We start from the raw sequence: 23162 nt of genomic DNA on the forward strand, positions 1-23162 counted from the left end.
TTCATGAGCATATGAATCCATGCAAGACCACATGCTGGAGAATTTGTAGAGAAATAACACTAATTGATGGCAGCTCAAACCTCAGAACCACACTCATCACTACCACCTTAATATGGGTAAACTTAAACCGTTTTCTCCCCATCCGGCTAAGCAGGTGGTCTCCAGATTCTTTGTAATCAGTAGTAGATCTGTGCATCATCAGGATACTAAAGATACTGCAATCCATGTCTCCAAATTAGATCACTGAGTGGCCCAACATGCACAATTTATAGAAGGTGCAAATACACATAATCTGAGAAAACTTCCATGGCATCCCCTGGCTCATGTGGAACACAAATGAACTTGTGGCCGCCTACTGAGTCCCACCAAAAGATTAAGTATTGCATTTCTATATGCCTCTCCCTGAATACTTGCCAGGTGTGTGGGTGCCCCTCCCTGGCCCCCTCACTCAGCCCCTTCATCAATGGTATAAACGGCTGCTGGCATGTTCAACATATGGGAACAGATAAGGGCTCAATTCACATTGATTTGCACAGGAGCAAGGTAGGAGAAGCTCGTTAGCATCACAGATTTGCACCTACTTCCTTATAACTTATTCACAAATACATCAATTGGAGCCAATCTGGAAATCCTATACGCATCTCTGCGATGGCCTGAAAAACTCTAAAACGCATGAGCATCTGCTTTGCTCCAGCTGAAGGATTTCGGAATACAGTAGACGGTGCAGGTGAAAACCCCAAAATCTCACTTGCTCCTCTGCCAAACCTTTGTGAAATGGGCTCAATGCAGTCAGAAATGGCCTTAACGAAGGCTTGCCACATAGACCAGCAAAGACTCCATTCCCATTGGTATTGTGTGCTAGATTGAGCTATAAGAGTTACAAATCACTGTCTAAGACCACCACTTCTAGTACTGTGCCTGGTTAAGGAAGTTATAATTAAGGAGTGCAAGGAATCCGAGGGCGTCCTCACTTCATTCCCCAATATAGCCTCCTCACAGATGGACAGGGAGCCTGACGCTGGGGGTGGATATGCGATGAAGGATCACCTGCGTGGAGGAGACTTGGGGAGTGGTGATGAGGCACGCTTGGGTGAGACACGGAATGCCCCCATTTCCTTTTTATACAGAGTCAAATATCCACCAGGCCTTTATAGGGTGTTACCAATCTCACAATTTTTCCAGTAAACACTCTCAGAATGCACACCAGTCAAGTACTGAGACGAGGAAGAGACAACCCAGTGTCCAGCATCCTCTCTTTATTAACTCAGACATACAAAAACACCACTAATACTGGGGCGAGGAAGAGGGATGCGGAGTACCAAGATTTATGCAGTCAAGGAATATTGCCTGCACCTGGCGCCCAAGGGGCGGTATAAATGGCTCACTCCGGTGAGGCTAATGAGATGGCTTGTCAAACGCTTGCAGGAGAAGCCAAAGGTGAGACCAGGGAGACGTGTGGCCGAAGCGCCTAGGAGCTGCAGTGTTGTTTGCAGCCATAGCAGAATGTGGCAGGAGCATTAGAAAGGTCTCCGATAGAAGAGTTGGTCTGCATTCCCCTCAGAGTCGGACAGACTCCCTCTCCGTAAAACTAAGGCGGTGGAGATCCTGGAAGAGGGGCGTGCTGAGCAGGGAGCAGCAACAGTCACAGAAAGCCTGCTGACGCGGAGAACAGCACCTGGAGACAGCGTACCCGGCGATTCAAAGGAGCCTGAATGACTCTGGGACACTGTGGGGTGAACCATGTGGTTTCTGCATGTCAGATCGCTCGTGAGTGAGGGAGGATGGGAGGGAGGGAGTGAGGGGCCGTTTGGGCAATCTGAATGCTGGTCCAGTATAAAATAAAGTCTTTTTGACAGTACCATAACCTGAAGGCTGAGAAAACGGAATGAAAGTGTGAATATCTAAGTGTAAACAAAATGACATTGATAAGGCCAAGAAAGGGCCAGGGAAACAGAGGTTTTTGAACTTGCGAAAACGCCTGTGAACAGGGTGCAAATTCCCAGTAGAAGAGTAAAGTGGGAATTTGATGCTGCTTTATTCAATGTGAATGAAAGGAATGAACTGAAACCTTTTTTTTTTTTTTTAAATACTGAACCGAAAGAAAGTAGTTGGTGAAATGGCCTGATATAAAGAAATTGTTAACTGTATAAACTGAAGAGAACAAGCACTGGCAAGTGCCATAAGAAAATAAGGAACTGTGTACATTGAATGAGTAAGGAGTGGCAACAGCTCTGAGAATATTTGAAAGCATACTAAGTGAATGGTGGCAAAGCAAGTATTGAGAAAGCTCCATCCAAGAGGAAAAATCCAATACCCCTATGAAGCTGAAACAGTGGCAGTGTAACTGAAGCAGCAAGGTGTATCTGTTGCGTGACCAGTAATGGGTGGGCCGTGCAGTCTGACAACTGTGCCTAGACAGAGTACACCCACCCAAAGAAAAAGCCATTTAACTCACCTAGAAGCTTGTGATTGAAGATTAAGGAAAGCTTGTGTGATCTAATATTAAATTAACTGAACTCTGTTACTGGTGAAATTGGTGAAAGGCAATTCTGCCAGAAAAACTCGTAGGTATCCCAAAGAATTGTGTTATTTTGGAACATTGAGAGACTTGAAAGCTTGTGGAAGGGAAATCTTTCGTTTTGACCAAGTGAACTATCGCAATCTTGGGGAAGGCAAAACCCCTTTTCCAACCAAGAGCTGGAAGAAGCTATGAACTTTTATTTGAACACTTCTCGTTTTGTTGCCAACATCCCTACACATCACATACAAGTAGATGTGATGGCAAGTATAGGTTTTGGACACAGACATTTTACTTCCTGACACAGACTATCATTAGTTTCAGTTAGGTAGTGAAATCTCACCTTAGCATCGGGCAAGTTAAGCCTTTTGCCACCCTCTTTGTAACCCAAGCTTTACTCAGTTGTCTGTGTCTACTTCCTGATGCCGTCAAAGGAGGCAAGCTATTAAATGCATCATAATGCAGACACCCGAGTGCCTGTTTCAAGGACCTCATCAAGAGGAAGACATGGTGATCTACACCAAACATGGGGCCATGTTTGGTCGAATTTCTTAAAGGCACCACAAAAGACTTGTATACAAGTCAACAATAATTCAACTGATGTCTGTAGTAAGTGTGAGGGGTGTAGGGATGGAAAAGATCCGGATTTCTTGAAATATTGGCCAGTGGAATGTACAAGGGGCCAGGATCCATGTGGCAAATTGATGGAAGCATTGATAGAAGAAACCAATAAAAATGTACATCATTTAAACACAATCCGTTACTTTTCCATTGCACTAAGTGACAACGGATGCACAGATCTACAATGCCATGCGTATTCACAAAGCTCTTCTCCTTGAAGGCTGCCACCTTATAATGCCCATTGAGAGTATGTAGTCATCAGGATCATATTAATTGCCTTACTGCGTGTATGTGCTACAGCACAGTACTACACATCTACAAGTTCTGCTAAACCATGTTTGTTCACTTACAAATTAGCACTTAAGATAGGCTTGGTCATCAGATAGTTAACTTTTTGACGGAAGGGGAAAAATCAACAGAGCCGTTTCCTTCATTACAGTTTAGTCTCACTATGAAAAAGCAGTGGGCCTGAGAAAGCACCTGGTTTTAACTAAGGATTTGCTTTTGAATAACTCCCACCACACCCAGTATCGCTGGGTTAAATGTTTGGGTTTTGCATTTAAGTAGAGTACACAAAGTGCTCCAGGATGCTTCATTACAAATCACAAGAAGGCCTTACAAATCTCCAAAAGATATGTGTTTGGGTATGCTAGAACTGCAACCTTTCCACCGGTGTATCCTTCAACACCTTCAAACATGGGGTTTTCATTGAAACTAACCCATGTTGAAATCTAACTGCCAGTTTTAGTGCCTACTTTCCTGGAGACTTCAAAGGAAGCCAAAGAGGTACCTTCTGTGCACAGTAGCTGCAATGACCATTAGCAAGAACCCAAAGTAAAAAAATTGATAAATACTCTTGCTCCGATCAGAAATTGAACACTGATTAGGAGGGATATATAAGTCAGAATGATGACATTTACAATCTGACAAACTAGCCAAAATGGGCCTTTGATGAAATATTTGTATGAATTTCTATTTCCTCATATTGGATTCCGAAATTCAGGGGGTTTTCTCCCACACCCCACTCAGTTTTCTCCTTTCCCTTCTATGGAGCTTGCTTTACAATCTAGCATAAATTGCCCGCAGGGGGCCGCATATGTTTGTACTTTCATCCCATGGGGTTAAGGGTGTTGGGATGAAACGAATGCTGCATCATTTTCTCACTTCGTCCTCTCATTCCACATTATTTCCAAATGTTGTCCGCATGACATTTCAACCTTTTAAAGCTACAGTAAGCAAAGGAAGCGAGAACGCCCGAGCGAGCATCCATGATCATCATGTAAACCAAGCCAATGAAGTGGTGAAAACAAAAAGGGAAGGTGGCATGTGTCGGCGAGGGTTACCCCTTATAAAACGTACAAAAAGGGACTGCTGCCGTGGTGGATTCCTGAAAAGCCAATAATTGCTCAATGGTTGGAATTTAAATATGATTTAGCCAAGCATCCCTTTAAACTAATAAAATGATGTGACTTGGTTAAATAAAAATACACCTATTCATAACGGATCGCTCCTGCTTCTAAGTGGAGTAATAGTCATCACCCAATTTATTGGCCACAATGTCAAAAACGAGCACTTAACACAAGATACAATAAATGTTTTTTATACTGCGCCAAATCCCCATCTTAGTAGTGTCAGAGCACTTAGGCTTGCACCTGTAGAGGCATCAAACTCCAACATATACACTTTTTGTCTGTGATTTTGCCAACAAAAGGAGGTTTACTTTATAGCGAGCTGCAACTTCACCAAGTTCATTGCTGACGTGCATGTGTTTGCCGATAAGTTATTGCAAATGTACAAAAACTAAATTCAAGACCCTACATTTAAAAGTTAAAAATCTTAACGGTAAAGCTTGGTAGTATGTTGCAAAATGCCTATTTTGCGCTCGACTCTCTGTCTGATTTCTGTTGTACGTCTACATTTCCGCTGAGGCTGTGTTTGGAATATGGCCACACCCTACTTTCCAAAACAATGTTTTCACAAAACTGTCCTATTGCGGCAAAGTCTCCTTTTCTTTTCAGGGTACATTACACGGTTGTTTTGGAAGCTTTGTTGATCACCCCAAACAAAGTTCGGGACAACAAAATCCTGTTTAGATCAGATAAAAAACAAAGCACAGTAACTTCTCACCGCCCCCTGAAGAGCTCCATCATTACTGCTCAGATTAGTGCAGGCCCAGAGTGGTGAAACGGGCCTGGGGCTGCCTCACTGGCAGCCTAGACACTAAACCTTTCTCTAAAGACGTGCCAATGGTTACGTGAATCAAACCTGTGACCAGCAGGTTCAATCTAGAACTCAGCACCTGGTGCTTAAGGCGTTGAACCTCAGCACCTGGTGCTTAAGGCGTTGAACTATCAACTGGCCTGGGTGGTGGACAGGTCACAGCGGGTGGGTACTAGGAGCTATTCTTTTCAATGCCTTTATACACAATGAAAAGTGCATAGAATATACTTCTCGAAACGAATACATGTGGAAAATAAATGTGGTTTTGCAAATCAAAAGGAAAATTCATTGAAAAGAAATTAAGCGATGGGCAAGTTTAAGTTTCTAACAGCTTACCCAACATGAAAAAAGCCTTCTCACGTGAACCTAAACTGTGGCAGGACAGCTGGAGGCTGGAGAATTTTCTATTTTTTTATTCCATTTTTAAAACTTTATTTAGTACTCCGCATCACAGACAGGAGGCAAATAAACACAATTACCAAAATATACAAAGCAAGAAATTTTGGGACATAGCATATGTGCATAGTTTCTTGAAAAGGAGTGAAAGTTACCAGCATACCCAACCATACTTCCAGGCAAGCCCTCTAGACATCCAAAGTGTATACATGCATTGGGGGATTGATCAGCAAGTATAATGTGAAGTCAAGCCAAACGTCAATGGGTGTATTGGTTAATGGGGACAGACTACCAGGCTTCTTCCATATTCTTGGATCATATTACATCCCTTGGCCAGTGTTCCTTATTAGGAGCCCCTTGATGCGGCCAGCGCAATAAAATGCATCTTTCTGCTAGCAGGAAACTCAAATTTAACAATTGCGCATGGGCCTTCAATACCGTTCATATTGGCCGGACAAACATGTAAGGGGCAAGGCTTGCAGGTGCATTGCAGTGATATTTTCAAGTGCAGTACAGACATTTTCTCAGTATGTGACCAGATTGGGACAGGACCATAACATATGTTTTTCATGTAGCGCTTTAATCTAAAGCACTTTACATAGGACATATTTACATACATTACTATACGTATTTACTATAGTTATGTAGGTTGAGTCATCTGTTTAGTTTATTTGCTTATATAGCGCACTTAACCCAAGGGTATCTGGGCACTTTTGCTTATATATCACCCACACACACCACACACACCACACACACACCACACACACACACAGGTTCAATATTTTAAACTCGATAAGACAAAGCAGGCATTACAAGATACTATCAGTTCGCACATAGCCTGCCACATGTCGCCTGTAATGTCAACGTTGGGGTCTCTGGCCCATTTGGTCCGAGTATTGCGGAGGCTAGCGGCACCCTAATATGAGTTTGTAAAGGGTAGATAGCACAAGGCTGCATTCCCAGGCATTTGTTATGTATGAGAGGCAAGCTTCATTGACCGGTTCTTCAGGAAAGTTCGGCTGTTTGGATTGGAAGGTTGCGTGCAGCCTACAGTCCTGTAGCAACCTCAGAGGGTTCCGACGCACATCGGATATGGCCTCAGCGATGGTAAGGAAACAGCTTTCCACACACAGATCACCTAGTGTATCATATTGCAGTCTGGCCCAGGTTTCAGCGACTTCCGCTCAGGGTGGAAGAGCCTGGCAATCCCAGAGGTGTGTCGCTACAGTATGGCTGCTGCACATTCTTAAATTGAAATACCCGTCTCCACGCCATGACAGTGGCTCCAACCGGGTCGAACTGACAGTCAGTGGTATATTTAGGGGCGAGTATTAAAGACCGGATATCCCCTGGGCCACCAGCCTTTCTTTCCATTTGTAAATGCGGGTTAGTGGCGTCTAACGCAATCCACTGGGCCGCATGTTGAGATTGTGCTACAATACTACAGAAGCCTGGAGCCATGAATCCCATTCATCTTAAGGTTTGGTGAACACAGACCACGTCAGGCGGACTGCCCCAGAGTGCCACATGAATGAGTCCAATTCTTTAAAGAATGACTGACTAGGCCAGATTGGAACGTTTGCAGAAAAAAATAAAATACAAGCGCTTTGGAAGCATGATCATTTTCAGTAATGCGATCTTGCCCACCACAGTGAGAGGTATGGTAAGCCACCTCTGCACTTCCTTCGCCAAATGGTTCAGGTTTGTGCCATGATTATGTTTATACAGGAAATTCCACGCGTTGGAGATCCTGGTCCCCAAGTAAAATAAGGAAATGTGGCTCCAGGCGAAATCACCCGCACAAGTTGGTCTGGCTGTGGATGAACATGTCTGATTTAGTATCGTTTACATGGAGGCCCGAGGAGCCAAATTCAGCCACATCCTGCATAATCGGTTGCAGATTCCAAATCTGGTGTCGAACGTAAATAAGACATTCTCCGCGTGTAGAGAGATGATATTGGTCACCCCACGGATTCAGATCGCCTGGCGTGCATGTCCGAGTCTAACCATGTCTTCCAGTGGTTCCATAATAATTGCAAACTATATAGTAGATGAAAGACCTCTATGTCTGGTGCCTCTTCCTATACGTATAGGGTGAGATAGTATGCCACTAGTAAAGACCTCGGCAGTGGGTGCTGTGTATAATAGACGAACATGGGATACAAACTGGGGGCCGAATCCACAGTGATGCAACACTCCATATAAACACTGTCAGGTTTGTTGAATGATCGGGAATGAACTCGGATTGATCCAGATGTATCATCTAGTTGATAAGGGCCACAGTGCTGTGCTCTGGGATCGCCATGTTAGAAGCACGATTTGGTGTGCCAGATCCTCCTCCAGCTATGCTGTTCTCTTTTTCAAAACAAGCACCAAATAAAATGTTTTAAAAAACATAAATGAAAACAGTCCCACCACATATGCGCGCTATGCATGGTCATAGTAGGAGTCCAAACCCTCTGTTGTCAGGTCCTCCAAAGTGATGTCCCATTTGGTGTGGCTCATCAGAGGTGGCCTGGGAGGGGAGGAAAAAAGCGCAACAATGGCTATTCCGTTTAGATACCTGCCAGTAGAGTCTGAACGAAGAAATCCAATGTTTTAAAAAATATTTTGTTATTTGGTTGTTGTTTTGAAAAAGCGAACAACATTGCCGATAGAACCACTTTCTGGTGTGCCAGATACTCCATCATGGACCTCACAGAGCACAGCAGTGTGGCCCTTCTCACACAGGACCACAGGCTTCGCATAGTAAAGCACACGTTGTTATGAGGATGCCATTGATTGTGTGAGGAAACGAGTCTACACACTAAATGGGGTGTCACAAGATCTGGTCCCCAATTATGGCGGCCTACTGAATAATTCTAAATATTCATGTAAATCACTACAGAAGGCTCAGCTATTTTGCACGATTATACTATGTCATAGGCTGACAACTTGCCGAGTAGTCAGGCAGAATGGGCACCAATGATAATCATAACTATCCTAAAATGGCCCCCGCTCCGTCCAGCGTCCACATGAGGCACACTGGAGGAGTTTGGAAGGCACATGACCGTGCGCATTACTTAGCAACCTTCAACAATATTCATTTCAATACACAGATGCGAACCAGGTCCCGTCTTACGGAATGGAATAATTACATTGGAAGGTGAGTGCTCTGGGAGCCCATAGCCTCCCTCTCCTGGCCCTTCCCAGAAAAGCCCCGACCTAACCTAGTGTGTTTTAACACAACACTGGGTGCCTGGGATTACAGGCACCAACCTCCCTCTTTTGCTTTTCTCTACAGTCAGGCGTTTTACACACAAGAGACAGCCTACTGCCGTTCTCAACCAGAGTATCCTACTGAGCCAGCATCAATTGAAAGGTGTAAGGTAGATAGGCGCGCGCGTGTGTGTGAGCGTGCGTGCGTGCAGGGGTCTGGAACCCCTGGCCATTGTGGTTTGTACTTTGCCCACAAATACCGCATTGAAACATACCCCTTAATTCTAATTCCCAACTTCAAAACTCAACCAAAACGTTGTTGATTCTGGGCACATCATTGGCTCATCAAGCCTAAACTACAAATTTGTAGCGAAATAAGCCACAACGTAGCGGATTCGTCTTTGAGCTCTCTCATTTAGGAGGAATAATGCATACCATGAGACCTTAATTGAGACCTCTAAACATTTTAGAACAGCAGTCGCATACCACAGGTTTACATTATGAAGTACAAGTACCTATCAACACCAGGCAGAATGTTATCCCCGAAGATGAACTGTTAGTCCGAAATGCATTGGATGATTCAGTTTCAATTTATTCTGCCTGTAATTTAACCAATTCTACTGATTGCATTGTATTTTGGTGAACCATTTAAAAAATATACACACATAGCGCCCCCGCGCCTTCCCCCCACAGCCCCCCAGCTCCTCATCCCGCCGCGGTAGCTCCTGGTCACTGGTTAATAACCAGGTTACTCACTGTAGTGACCACCTTACTCCTAGTCCATAGTCCCCTTTCCTCCATACTTCTGGGACATTCCTCCGTCCTGTGGGACGGGACCGGAGCACTTTGTAAAAGCATTAAAAAAAAATGTGCAAACATTTTAAGTCCCTCCTCTCTTTCTACGTGAGGTACCGCACGTGGCCATAACCCCGCCCATCTTAGCTCCGCCCAGCACATCATCCATCAGTCCTTTTCTATCGCCAGGTCACAGACCTTTAAGCAATAATAGAGGAACCTTATTAGAGGGGACGGCAGGCGGGTGTATGGAGGAAGGGGACTATGGACTAGGAGTAAGGTGGTCACTACGGTGAGTAACCTGGGTTATACTCCTACGTCCCGTCCGTTTTCCTCCATACTTATGGGAGATTCCCAAGCACTCCTTACAGGAAAGACGGGTGGATGGGAAAACCCCTATTGAAAAAGGTTCTTCAGCATAGCCTGGCCAAACTGAGCATCAGATCTGGAGCTCAAGTCTAGACAATGACAATAATGTTAACAAAAAGCCGATGGGGAGGCCCGGTAGCTGCTTTTGCGATGGTCTCCCTGGGGACATATTTTTGAAAGGCAACTGCGGCTGCCTTGCCCCGCACCAGGCGTGCATGAATACCTTTAGGAGGCTGCAGTCCTTGGACAGTGTAAGACTCCATAATACAGGCAGCGATCCATCTGGAGATAGTCGCCTTAGAGGCTGGTTTACCTTGTGGATTACCAAAGGTCACCAACATTTGAGAAGAGTTCCTAAATTCAGATATTCTGTCTAGATAGAACTTAAGAGACCTTCTCACATCCAAACAATGCAGAACCCTTTCCGCTTCTGAAGCAGGGTTTGGAAAGAAGACCGGTAGGGAGATCGATTGGTTTAGATGGAAATCTGAAACTACTTTCGGCAGGAAAGAATGATTTGTCTCTAGGACCACCTTATCCTTGTGGAAAACCAAAAAGGGATGCTCCACCGATAAAGCTTGGAGTTCACTCACATGCCTTGCTGAAGTAACAGCAACCAAAAAAGACACCTTCCGTGAAAGGTGCTTGAGGTCCACCGTGGCCATTGGTTCGAAAGGTTTATGGCACAGCGCCGCAAGGACCACATTCAGATCCCACGCCGGGTGCGGTTTGCGAACCGGGGGCTAAAGGCGTGTCAAACCCGCGAAATGTCTCCTAACCACTGGATTAGAGAGAGTAAGAGCATTGATCCGTGGATAGGTAAGCGGATACCGACGAAAAATAAGTTCTGCAAGACAGAACGTGAATGCCCGACTCTGCTAGGTGAGACACGAAAGACAGCAGAGTGTCAATCGTCGCCGCCCTTGGTCCAGCTGTTTGTCCAAGCACCAATGACAGAACCTAAGCCATTTGCTTTTATACCGAGACCTTGTCGAGGGTTTCCTGGCTGCCTTAATAATGCGCATGTTATCAGCAGACAGGTTGAGATGTTCTAATGACTTGAACTCAGGCACCATGCCGCCAAACTGAACGATTGTGGGGGGGAATGCCATAGCTGTTGACCCTGATGAAGCAGGTTGGGACTCACCGGTAGCCCGATCGGTGGATACACCGACAGGTGTTGAAGTTCTGAGAACCAAAACCTGGCGGGCCACCATGGGGCTATGTGCAGAAGGGAACAGTTCACCATGTTCTTCAGCTTGCAAATGGTCCGATGAATCATAGGCAGAGGCGGGAAAGCATAGGCCCTCATGTGCCATGGAATCTCGAGAGCATCCCCCAGGGAGGAGACTCCCCGCCCGTTTCTGGAGGCATACGGGGGAAGTTTGTTTGCCGCTAGCGCAGGAAAATCCATGAGAGGATCTCCGCCTTCTAATTCCCACTCGTAGCTGACCATCGTCCGCCGACTGAGGGCATCTGCCGTGACATTCAGCTGGCCCGGAATGTGCACTGCAACTAGCCAGATACCATGACGAACCGCCCACTCCCAAATCTGGATGGACAGGTCCACGAGAGGGGGGAAGACTTGGTGCCCCCCTGCTTGTTGATGTAATACATTGACACCACATTGTCCGTACGGATACGGACCACTTTGTTGGCAATGATCGGTCTGAATGCCTTAAGCGCTAGGAAGATCGCCAGAAGCTCCAGATGATTTATGTGGAGGAACTTGTCCTGAGGACACCAAAGATCCTAGACCTGAAGAAGATCCAGCGTCCCACCCCACCCCAGAAGGGAGGAGTCTGTCCTGACCGTTACCATAGGGGCTGGCTCCTGAAAACCCACACCCACTGACAGGTTGCTGAGAGACTACCACCACTCCAGGTCCACTCTCCTGGAAGCCGGAATCAGTATCAACTTGGGAGTCCGGATCCACAGCCTGACGCCAACAACTCCAAAGAGCCACCTTAGTCCGCCTCATCTTGAGACGAGCAAGAGGAAGAGCCAATACGCATGAGGCCCAGAGCCTCTGGACCACTAGGCCGACATGCTCTCCGACTGCGCAAACATCTGACACGTGGCCAACAGATCCGCCATTCTGTCCCCGGTCAGGTACACTCTGCAGTCGATCGTGTTCCAGCGAAAACCCAGGAAAATCAAGTCCTGAGAGACCGTCATGGAAGATTTTCGCCAGTTCACCGACAGCCCAAAATGGAACAGGAGCTGAAGGAGAGACTGAAGAATGCACGAGGCTTCAACGGGCAAGGGCTGCGTAAGAGCCAGTCGTCCAAATACGGATACACATGGATACCCTGCAGACGAAAATAGGCTGCAATCATTGACATCTTCGTGAAGACACACGGCGCCGAGCTGAGGCCCAAAGAAAGCACTCTAAACTGGAAGTGCTCCTCTGCCACAGAGAAACAGAGATATCTCCTGTGTGGATTCCAGATCAGAATATGCATGTACGCATCCTGAAGGTCCACCACGCTGAGCCAATCGCCCATCTGCAAAGAGGATTGCATCTGGCCAGGCGTGATCATCTTGAATTTCTCTTGGGTAGGAAAAGATTGAACTGGAAAAGGTCTGGGATGGTGCGCAGGCCAGCCTGGTTGGGTTTGGGCACTGTAAATAGCCGAGAGTAGAAGCCCTCCTCTCGTTCCCCAAGGGGAACAGGTTCCACAGCTCTGAGGTCCAGCAGTTTCTGAACCTTGGCTTTTAGAGAGGGCGACCCGGACTGCTGGAAAGGAGGGTTGAAGGGTGGGGTAGGAGATGAGGGTAAGCGGAAGCCCGCCCGAGCGACCCACCGGTCCTCGGTGATGGTCTGCCATGCCTTCCAATGAGACGCAATGGGTCCTCCCACCGGGGTCTCGTGCGAGCATGCAGAACCCTCATTTGGCAGGCTTTTCAGTGGTGTTAACACCTGAGGAGGAGGCTGAGGAGCGTGAGAAAAACCGAGTCCGTTGCTGTCTCCGGCAGTTATTACCCGAAGGGGTATCCACTCTGCGGGATTTCCGATCTAGAAACCCTCTGAAGCCAGAGGAGAGCTGGCTTTGCGACAACGGTCTCTGGGTTCTAGAGGGAGTTTTAACCAGGACGGAAAAGGACTTAGCTGTCTGGGTGCTGTCCTTCGTTTTGAGCAGCTCCACGTCCATTGTGGAATGGAAAAGCTCCTTACCGTCAAACGGCAGGTCCAACACCTTGTCCTGCACCTCCTTTGAGAACTCCCAGCATAAGGCCCCGAGACGAAGTGTCGACGTGATGAGCCACGGCCTCCAGCAGATCCTGGGCCAAGACCCTGGCATCGGACAATCCCGCCTTAAAGTCCTCCAGCTTGTCGACCGGAATGAATTACTCGAACTCTGACAGACCCTTCCAGATTTTCATATCATATTCGCCCCCGCCAACACCAGTTCTGCATTGGCCTGCCGGAGCTGCAGGGCTGAGTTAGCAAAAATCTCCCTCCCAAGGGAGTCGAGGAGCTGGTCCTCTTTCCCCAGGACCTGAGTAGCCGTCGTAGAAGAGGATGCTGCAGTCCTTGACTGTAAAGTGGCCGCAGCCACCACCATGGAGGAGGGGTGCGGACAAGACGCTAGGGCCACCTCTTCCGAAGAATGCAGCCTGTATCGCGCATCAATTTTCTTATTGACGAAAAGTCCAGAGTGTGGCTTCTCCCAGACTCTGGAGACCTTGGCCAAAACGTTCTTCTGCAAGAACAGGCCAGTACGCTCCGAAGGAGATAAGGTGAACATCCCCGAAAGCACACACTCCTGTGAAGCGGGTGACTCGGGCACTGGAACATCCAATAGACACAATGTCCAGCACCCGGTCGTGGAAAGCTTGAATAGAGCGGGGCTGGTCTTCGCTGTTCTAATCGCATCATCCGACAGGTCAGGGTCTTGCTGAACTACGTCGGGCACCGCCTTGTCCACCGGGGACAACGGGGGCAAGGGCGGCAGGGTAGGGGGAGGCACCGCAGGCAAAGGCAGCGCCGGCGGAACCACCGGTGGCGGGGGTTGAGCCAGAGGCACAGGCGGGCATATCTCCCTAAAAAGACCCTTGAAATACTCCCTCATGGGGGTCGGTACGCATGAGCGTCTGAAACTTGCTGAAAAAGGCATCCTCCTGAGAAGGCTTTGGAGCTGCCGGAGGAGGCCTCTCATAATGAGGATAATTCCAGGGACGCAGAGGGGAGGGTTGCCAAACAGGCCCATATCCAGGTGTCCACATATATCAAAGGTGCCGAACCCACAGACAGCGAGATGTTGTGCAGAAGAGGCATCCGAGCGTTCCAGTCGTAAACTGGAAGAAAGGGATGCGCACAAGGAACCTTATGTTCACCCACAGAACCAATCCCTACACCTGAGGCTGATGGCGTAGTTTTAGGGGAAGCGCCCAAAATGGCCACCGTGGTCATGGTGGGAACGGCCGCCATTTTGCCATCACCTGAGGGGAACTGCGGCACGTGTGGAAGTTAAGCAGGGGTCCCCATCGATGGATCAGGGGTCTTCACTTTAGCCTTTACACAAGGAACCTCGGCCAAGCCGGTACTATGCAGCCTGGAATGTTTCTGCGACATACCAATAGTCAAACTAGCCTTCACAGGAAGGACCTCTGCACTGCCGGTAAAGGAGGAACTTAGATTCAAAAGCTCACCCCGTGCCCCCTCAACGGTTCTGGTGTCCCCACAAGAGCGGGACCGGTGAGGAAAACCTTTCACCGATAAGGTCTTCTCAGGCCTCTCAGAACTGTTGGCTACCTTAGCCTCTGTACGAGGGACCTCGGACCCCGAGTCCGGTAGAAGCCTCTTCACAGCTGGCCTCGAACATACGTTCGGTCTTACCAAGCCCAGCCGAGGCCTCGGGGCGCACCCCAGTACTTTTGAGGGAAGCCGCTCGGAGCGAGCTCCGGTACCCCACGACTCGGTAGAACTAGGTCTACACGCAGCCCCCACAGGAGGGGCCTCGGAATGTACTCCGGTGTCCAAAGGCCCCTTATAGAGACCCTCAGAGAAAACTCTAGTACACTTTGTAGGCCCAGAAGGCACCTCAGGGCAATCCCTGTTGACAGAGCGGTCAACGCTCCTCCCGGCCCGGGAAGACCCCGGGAAGGAGTACCCCGGCCGGGTTGCTCTAAAAAGTAAAGTACTCACCGGGCATTTCTTTTCATCAATGAAGGATTGAAAATGCAAAAGAGGAGTGCGCTGAAACACCTCCTCCCACCAATCTAACCAACGTTGAAGGGCGCGGACCAAAAGGGAATCATAATAGAAACAGGAGTCCCAACGGTGATCGGGACTCAAGCACTCTAAACAAAGAGGGGATGGGGGTCCGCCCTCGCGAAGCACCGCTGACACGAGCTACAATTTGGAAAGTCTAGTTTAAACGATAGACTACTACGCGATCGCTAGCGAGAGCCAGAGAGGAGGAAAAAAGGAAGAAATTCTTCTGCAGATGCAAGTGCGTCCAGTCCCGAACGAGCGGAGAAAAGGACTGATGGGCGATGCGTGGGGTGGAGCTAATATGGGCAGGGTTGCGGCCGCATGCCGTACCCCGCGTAGAAAGAGGAAGGACAAAAAATGTTTGCTAATTTTTTTTAATGCTTTTACAAAGTGCTCCGGTCCCCTCCCACAGGACAGAGGAATCTCCCATAAGTATGGAGGAAAGGGGACGGGACGTAAGAGTATGATGTAAACCCAGCAGCTACGTTTACCTCATGCTTATCCCATCTCAATTTCAAGCCCTGAAAATAGCAAAAAAGATGTCCTGCCTACAACGGTTATTCAAGGCCGTTAAAGGCGTGACTGCCTCCTGGGTCTCAGAAATTGGTTGAGAAATTAAACAAACTTAGATCCTCACGCATTTGAGGGTTACAGAACAATCAAGGCTTGAGATGACTGAGGCAGGTCACAAAATACATTTCTGTTACACTGATGAAGTAAAACAAAATCTAATGCAGCAGTGAAATGCAACGTACTTGCATGGCAGAATTCGAACAACATCTTTAGGCTTGTAGTTTTCGATGCACACAGCACAATTTTCGGCCTCCACATCGATCCCCTATGAGAAAAGGATACAGTAAACAACAAAATGAATAACATCCTATATAAAGCAAGTGCACCACTGTTTAAAAATGCAGGTCACGGGTCACATCATGCGCCACCCTGCACCAAGGGGTGATGTAACCCAATCTTAAGAGCTCACTCAGGGGGCCTGGTGGATTACCAGGTCTTATAAAACAAAACACTTCCTTGCATGTGGAAGCCTATTCTCAAACATTCTGATATGTTTAGTGCTGCAATAACGCATTGCTACAGCATGCTAGCTTCGCAAAGGCAACCAATGCAACATGCTTCTGGTGCAGCAGCTCAACCGGTGCAAGCTACACTCAAAATCACTTACTCTCAGTGCACGAGTAGCTCTCAGGACTCGATTTAGATGTACAGTGTCGAGAAAAATGTAGTGAACCCCATAGGATTGGCACATATTGCGAAACTAAAATGTTATTCAATTTCAATCCAAGTCCTAATAACAGAAAAAATAGCCAGATTAAGAAATTACAAAAACATTGTTTAACAGCCGTCTACCACTAATTCAACAGGCAGTAATAATGTGTGGAAGTATAGAGCCAGTATCTGGTTGCACCCCCCATAATCTGCAAAGACTTCAAATAAATATTTACCCTAAATGTTGGTCAGAGGCGAGTAGACGCTTGAGGAATTCTGGCACATCCCTCTACGGAATTGCTTCAACTCAGTGGCATTTGAGGGCTTCCTTCGATGGACAGCTTGTTTCAGGTCCTGCCACGACCTTCCAATGGCCTTTATGCCTCGAATCTGACCAGGTGTGGTATTCTACCTTTACCTATCTGCTCTGCTATACATGGATGTGATGGTACGAGTGTTCCTGGGGTATAATGTTGTGTAAGTCCTCTGCTGGGTGTTCCTGAGGCAACAGTTTGAGAGAGGCTGGCTGGCGAGGGATGGTGGATGAGTCCCTTATGTACTCGTGTTCCTCTTCCTACTGCCTGAACCTACTTACCTGTAACTAATAAAGAAGGCACCTGCTATTTGTATCAACCCACCTTGCCACAATGGCACGAGTTGTACCTGCGCTGCGCATGGAAGGTCTTGCGCTGTGCTGGGGGGACAGCTTAGCCTTGGTAAGAGGACATCCATCGCCCCCCCAAACCCTGGAAGATGAACCGCTCACGAATGGGGGCAAGCCTCCCACAGAAGATCAAGGAAGTTCTTTGTATGGCCAGGGTAGGGTAGGCCACTGAAGTTCAAAAACTGGCTGTTGTGGGAGTAAGCACTTCAAATTCAAATACAGTTTGGGCAGCTACCACGTGAGACTTACTGCGAGTGTAATGACTGTAGTCCCGGTGCTGATGTGGTGCTTCTGAGGTGGCATTGGGGCTGGCGGCACATCACGGAAGGTCCAATTGGTCTCTGGGCGTTAGAGCTGTTGTGGGAAGCACCGAGCTACAACTCTGTGAGGGGCTCTGCGCACAGAGGTGTGCCCAGGGACGTGTTGAGGCTGGCACTCCTGAGGGCACGATGTCCGGCTGAGGAAGTTCAGCCCCGTGCCTGGGGCAGGAATGATGGTGGGTAGAGTGCGTGGCTGGAGGCCTGTAGAGGAGGAGCAGAAGGGCTCCATGCTCATCGGGGCTTGTAGGGGAATAAATGGTACAGGCAGTGTGGCGATGCCAGTGTGTTCACTGAAGGGTCGTGGGAGCGTTGGCAGAGGTCCGTCCTGTGAGACATCACCAGTGCTAATGCCAATGCCCGAGAATGCCACGGATGATTGTGTTACACAGCCATCACACTGTCCTGGCCCCAAGCAACATGAGCGCATGTCTCGTAAGACGTATGAACTCTATTATGAGAAAAGAACCTTTCAACGCATTGTGTATGTGTCACACAGAGATCCTGCTACCTTGCTACAGGAACAGAGACTATGCCAAGGATGGCGCTGCACCGTGGGACCAGAAGGAGAACAGTGTTGCACCGGTTTCAGTTGCTGTTGGGAGAACGCACTTGTGAGGAGGTCATGCTGCGTTCCTATGAAGTACTTTGGGCTTGCAGCACTGACTTGGAGACATGCAACCAGGGAGTTCCAACAGTTACTGTATGCCGGGATGTTGACACTGGAAGCCACTGCAAAGGTGGAGCTCTGTATCAAGAGGGAGTGTACTCAAAAATGCAGCGCTGAGTATCATTAATTCAAAGCAATAAGGGGATTGTGTTCCGAGGCCTGTAAGGGTATACCAAGTACTTATGGGTGAGCATGCACAGACTATGCTGTGGTCTCCATCTAGGGATTTAAAAAGGTAGAGAACGGCTTTTGCCCAATGAAATGTATTACATACTATGTTTTTTCTCCACAGAGGCAATCAACGTCTGCAGACATTGAGCGTAGGGCATGGACTTGTCAAGATTAGCATAGGTCTTCATTTAATGTGCTCCATATTAGCATACTTGCTGCGGGCTGCAGTGCTGGAGATAAATGTAGGTCTTGTGATGCCTAGGTCACTGGGGTCATGGCTTAGCAACCCAAAGGTCCAGTTGGGGGCAGCTGTATGTTGCGTCTTGTAGGTGTGGCTTGCGTGTAGTTTGAAGATTTGTTTTGTGGCTACGCGCTGCCTATGGGTTGTGAGACACCCATATTATACGAGTGTTGGATGTTCCCAATATTGGTGGGGTGTCGGACCCTTCCCTTATTGGAGGAAGTGTGCGACACCTATTGTTTTTGCCTAGTGTGGTGTGAGGCACCATGTCGGCTGTACAGTGGTTGAAGACGCTTTGCAGTCTTGCATTTGACACAGAAGATTGGTCTTGTGTTTGATGTTTCGAGGATTCGTCAGAGTGAGGGTTGGTGTCTCCACTGGTGGTGCTCTTGGAAATTGCGTGATTTCGCGCTGAAAATTTTGTTTCTCCTGTTATTTTACTGTCCTAAACTGATGGACAGTATAATTTTGTTTTGATGGTGTTTGAGGGGTCGGTTGATGTATAATTTTTGCCTAGTTATATCCTTTTTTGCCTATTTGAAGTGGTCACCACTCATTTATTTTGCGGGGTGAACTGGGTTTTATGTCCCACCCTTCAGGTGTACATGTGCTTGGTTTGCAGACAAGGACGGTTGTCTGGTTTTGGATGCAGAGAGGATTTGGTACTGAAGATCTGTAATGATGGAATGGGAAAGTCAGCTCGGAGAGAAGTGTGGTTTCTTTGGTGCTTGGGGCTTTGTGTTTCTCTTTTAATGGGCTAATTTTCCTGTTTCACTAAAGGGAGAGGGGATAAACTACCTTTACCCATCTTCTACGTATGGATGTGACAGTATGAGTATTCCTTAGGGTAGAATGTATGAGTTCTATGCTGGGGTTCCTTCAGTGACAGTTGGAGAGGATGGCCAGTGGATGTGTGTCCTTATGAGCAGTGTTCGGTTCCTACTGCATGAGCCTACTTACCTAACTAATAAAGAGGACTCCTTTTATAAAGAAGGCTCCTTGTATATGTGGATCAACCCACCTTACTACACCAGGTCACTGTAAAAGACAGAAACACATACTTCTGCAGCCAATTTTTGGAAAACATGCTTTTCGCAGACAGTTAGGTTAATTCTCTTGCTGTGTGACCAGCCAGCTTCAGTCGGACAGATGGCACAACATTCTCCTGTAGAATCTCTTAATGCAATATAAAATGCATTGTTGCATCCAGGTCCCGAGACAGCACAGCAGCCCAAAACCCTCACATTGGGTTCTACTGTGCAAATGCAGTGTTCGGTTTTTGTTAAACAGGATTTCTCCTCCAGGCCAAATATGTCTACCATTGTCTAATCCGTCCAGAGAACAGTGCTCCAGAGGGCTTGTGCATTACTGAAGTGCTATCTGGCCACATCAGACAGGCAGCAATCCTGGAAGAGTCACACTTTAGTCTCAAACTTTATACAGTTGTAGATGTTCTGTCTGAAGGAGAGTTGGTGCTACACTTAATACTTTGTTTTCTAGCCTTTTCTAGATTGATGGGCATCGCTTTATCAGGGGCCATCAAGATATTTTATTGGCACAATGCGTTTCCACACACACACCTTTATGGTGAAGACCAAAAAGTACAGTATTTCAGATAATAAATGGGGCGGAGAATGTCACAGTCACCCCAAAGAGCCATCCAATTGGCTGAACACCAGATTCTAAGAGTCCACTATACATGAAATAATAAAACCAAGATTTAACTTACTTTTGAGGATACACTAAATTACTAGTCATTGGACTAAATCATAACTCAACTTCTTTCAAAAGATATGGAATTGACAAACCCAATGGTCATTTAATAAAAATACTGGCTGCAACTCAAAAAAAGCCATCATGGTAGAGGTTCCATGATGATCATTGGGGCTCACAAACCTTTTCTGAACACTATGTACAACCTTCGTGCAAATTGCTGAAGTAATGAAAACTGATCTTCCAAAGCAGTACAACATGGGTCTTATTTTCAAGTGCAACGAAGGTAGTGTACCAACTCATTTAATACACTTTTGCAGAACATAGCTTCGTTTGCATATTCCATGTCAAGACCGGAGGCGAGAATTATGCTTCAACTTCTTTAATTCTTGCACTCCAGCAGTTTCAAAACGTATCCTTTTAAATATGTGTCCAACAACAATTCCAACAAAAAAGAACTACAAATCCCAACAAATCCTTTCAGTCCTGTAGTTCTCTCAACCGACCCCCTACGTTCTACTCAGTATGCGTCACTTCCTGTGTAGGCCCCTTCCTCTTCTTTTTCTGCGCTTCAGCCAGATAAGTTCCCTTCAGGCTAAAGAGCTTGTTAATATAAGGGATTTATGCTGTTTCATGGTTTAATATGTTCTAATATGCTGAGAATGTGATGTATTAAGCATGGATATAGTCTGTATATTTTGGCTCGAACGACCGCAGCAATATACAAGTCGGGAGAGCGAGCAGAGTCCATGAGTAACTCAGCTCACACCCTGGACGCCTGTTCACCCTGTAGGTGTGCGTTTAGAGGCGTGAATACAGTAGTTCAAAGGGGATAGCGTGGTCATGAAAGACACGTGGGTGCTCCAGAGCGCATGTGCGGGGAGCGACACAGACAGAGTTGGGACAAGCGAACACAGCAGCAATTATGAAATTAACAGACATTGGCACAGAGTGCCAGTAACTCGCACAGCCGCATTCACGGTTGCCAAGCAACCCGAGAGCAGCGATCAGTTAAACGAAGTACACAGCTGACAATTTACTGAGCAGCACGCTGAGAAAAGCATGCCACAGCAGAAACAGCCTTTCAGCTTTGTGAAAGAGTACAGCTTTAGCCGGATACCATCTATAGTTGGCAGCCTCCCAGTCACCCACCATTATTGCCTAGATCTGAGAAGTCCCAGCAGACGTGTGCTTCAGCCTGCAGGTTCAGGTAATTGGCACACAGCTAGCTAGCAGAGAGCCTTAGGACACAGCTCCTATAGGAGGAGGATGGCTGGAGCGAAGGCGGTATTGAAGAAATTAGCATTAAAGAGCACAGACATGTCTGTGCTAGGGGACACACTCGTAGAGGCGGTGGCTCAAGGGGTAAGAGCACTACAGGAGAGGCTAGAGTCACTTATTGGGGGCGGCATGAAGAATAATGACAAGCTATCACTACATAGCACGTCCACAGAGCGCACCCGAGATGGGGTGAGCAAGCAGGGAAGTACCAAGACCCAGAAGAGAAAGCACTTTCTACTCCCAGATTAAAGAGGGTAATAAAAAGACCCCAGAGGCTGCTGATGCAGTCGGGAAGCTACACAAGGCTTTCCTGCAGAGATCAGCCATGCCAAGTTTCTTACCCCCTTCCCTGGGGGAAGAAAATATTGGAGACACAGATACCTTCCCTGGCAGTGATCAGTCCATTGATAAGCGCCACTGAAGACTCGGCACTCAAGCCAGTGCAACGGAAAAAGAGCAAGGAACGAAAAGCACCTGCAGGAACAGGCAGTGGAGAGGTCTGACATGTTCGACCCAGGTACGATCAGACATCCCAGATCCATGGACTGGCAACCCTCTAGAGTAGACCTATACATGGCACAGAGGTTACGGAAACCGCTAGAGAAAGCAACAAGGCTCAGAATGAGGTCAGAATGCCCACAACCAGAGTTGGCAGACAAAGTGGCAAACATGCCGGAACTGGATAGTAGGATGATAACATTCGTCACAAAGGCGTCTAGAGGTTCTTAAGGGCATGGACAGAGTGTTATCGGGTCTCATCGTCAATATTATGGACCTGGCAGAAAGGGTAAAGGACAACAGAGAGCCTGTGAATGGGACCACTACTCTAGGCAGTTGGGAAAAATGGGCAGTATGCCTTTGGTAGGAAAGCCCATTCCAGACGCTGAGACGCTCGCACCATAAAACAAAAATACAACCCGCTAGGAAAAAAAGGCCCAATACTCCTCTTGCAAGGCGAACACTTATTTCCACACAAAAATGGAAAGTGCCAACAAAGAAATCTGCTGTCGCAGAATGTTCTGCCAAAATCTGCATGAGCACATTATGAAGGTACACATCGTCATCAGTGACATCACATACAGTAAAAACCTGCGCGGCTGGTTGGCGAGACCCTATGCATAGACAGCCTGCACCATAGCAGATGCCAGGCCATTGGTCACAGTCCTGTCCGTCCATGTTCTCCCACGTGGGTGATGTTGCATTCGTCATCGGTCCCAAGCCGGATAATTGTCAATTATTTGCAAACGAAACACCAGATCTCCATCTATGCGTCAGGGCACCTAGTACGAGCAGACAGGAGCCTGGGAGGGTGGGGGTTGGGGGTTGGGGGGTGGGGGGTGGTGGAGGAATACCGAGGTCACACCAACTCTCACGCTTCACTCGCTCCCAGACAGGCCGGCACCTCTCCAACATCTTCCACCCTTATTCTGGGCTATAATTCCATCCCTCCCTGCACCTCGCAGCATAAATCACATGACCTAGAAGGGACGGCAGGAAAGCCCTGCTTTCTGATCGATCAGGGGTCTAACAGGTTTATGTTCAG

The 23162-nt window shown here is 47.5% G+C and overlaps 1 protein-coding gene across 2 annotated transcripts in view; it reads right to left on the reverse strand.

Annotated features, from left to right (window-relative positions):
- Positions 1–23162, reverse strand: part of RNF149 (ring finger protein 149) — a 175945-nt gene that overhangs the window by 47303 nt on the left and 105480 nt on the right. For both annotated transcript variants that reach the window (XM_069636717.1, XM_069636719.1), the window contains one exon: positions 16094–16176. In XM_069636717.1, the coding sequence (XP_069492818.1) occupies positions 16094–16176 (83 nt within the window). The remainder of the gene's footprint in view (positions 1–16093; positions 16177–23162) is intronic.

Source organism: Ambystoma mexicanum, chromosome 7p (assembly GCF_040938575.1).
Source record: "Ambystoma mexicanum isolate Mex_15411 chromosome 7p, UKY_AmexF1_1, whole genome shotgun sequence".
NCBI lineage: Eukaryota > Metazoa > Chordata > Amphibia > Caudata > Ambystomatidae > Ambystoma > Ambystoma mexicanum.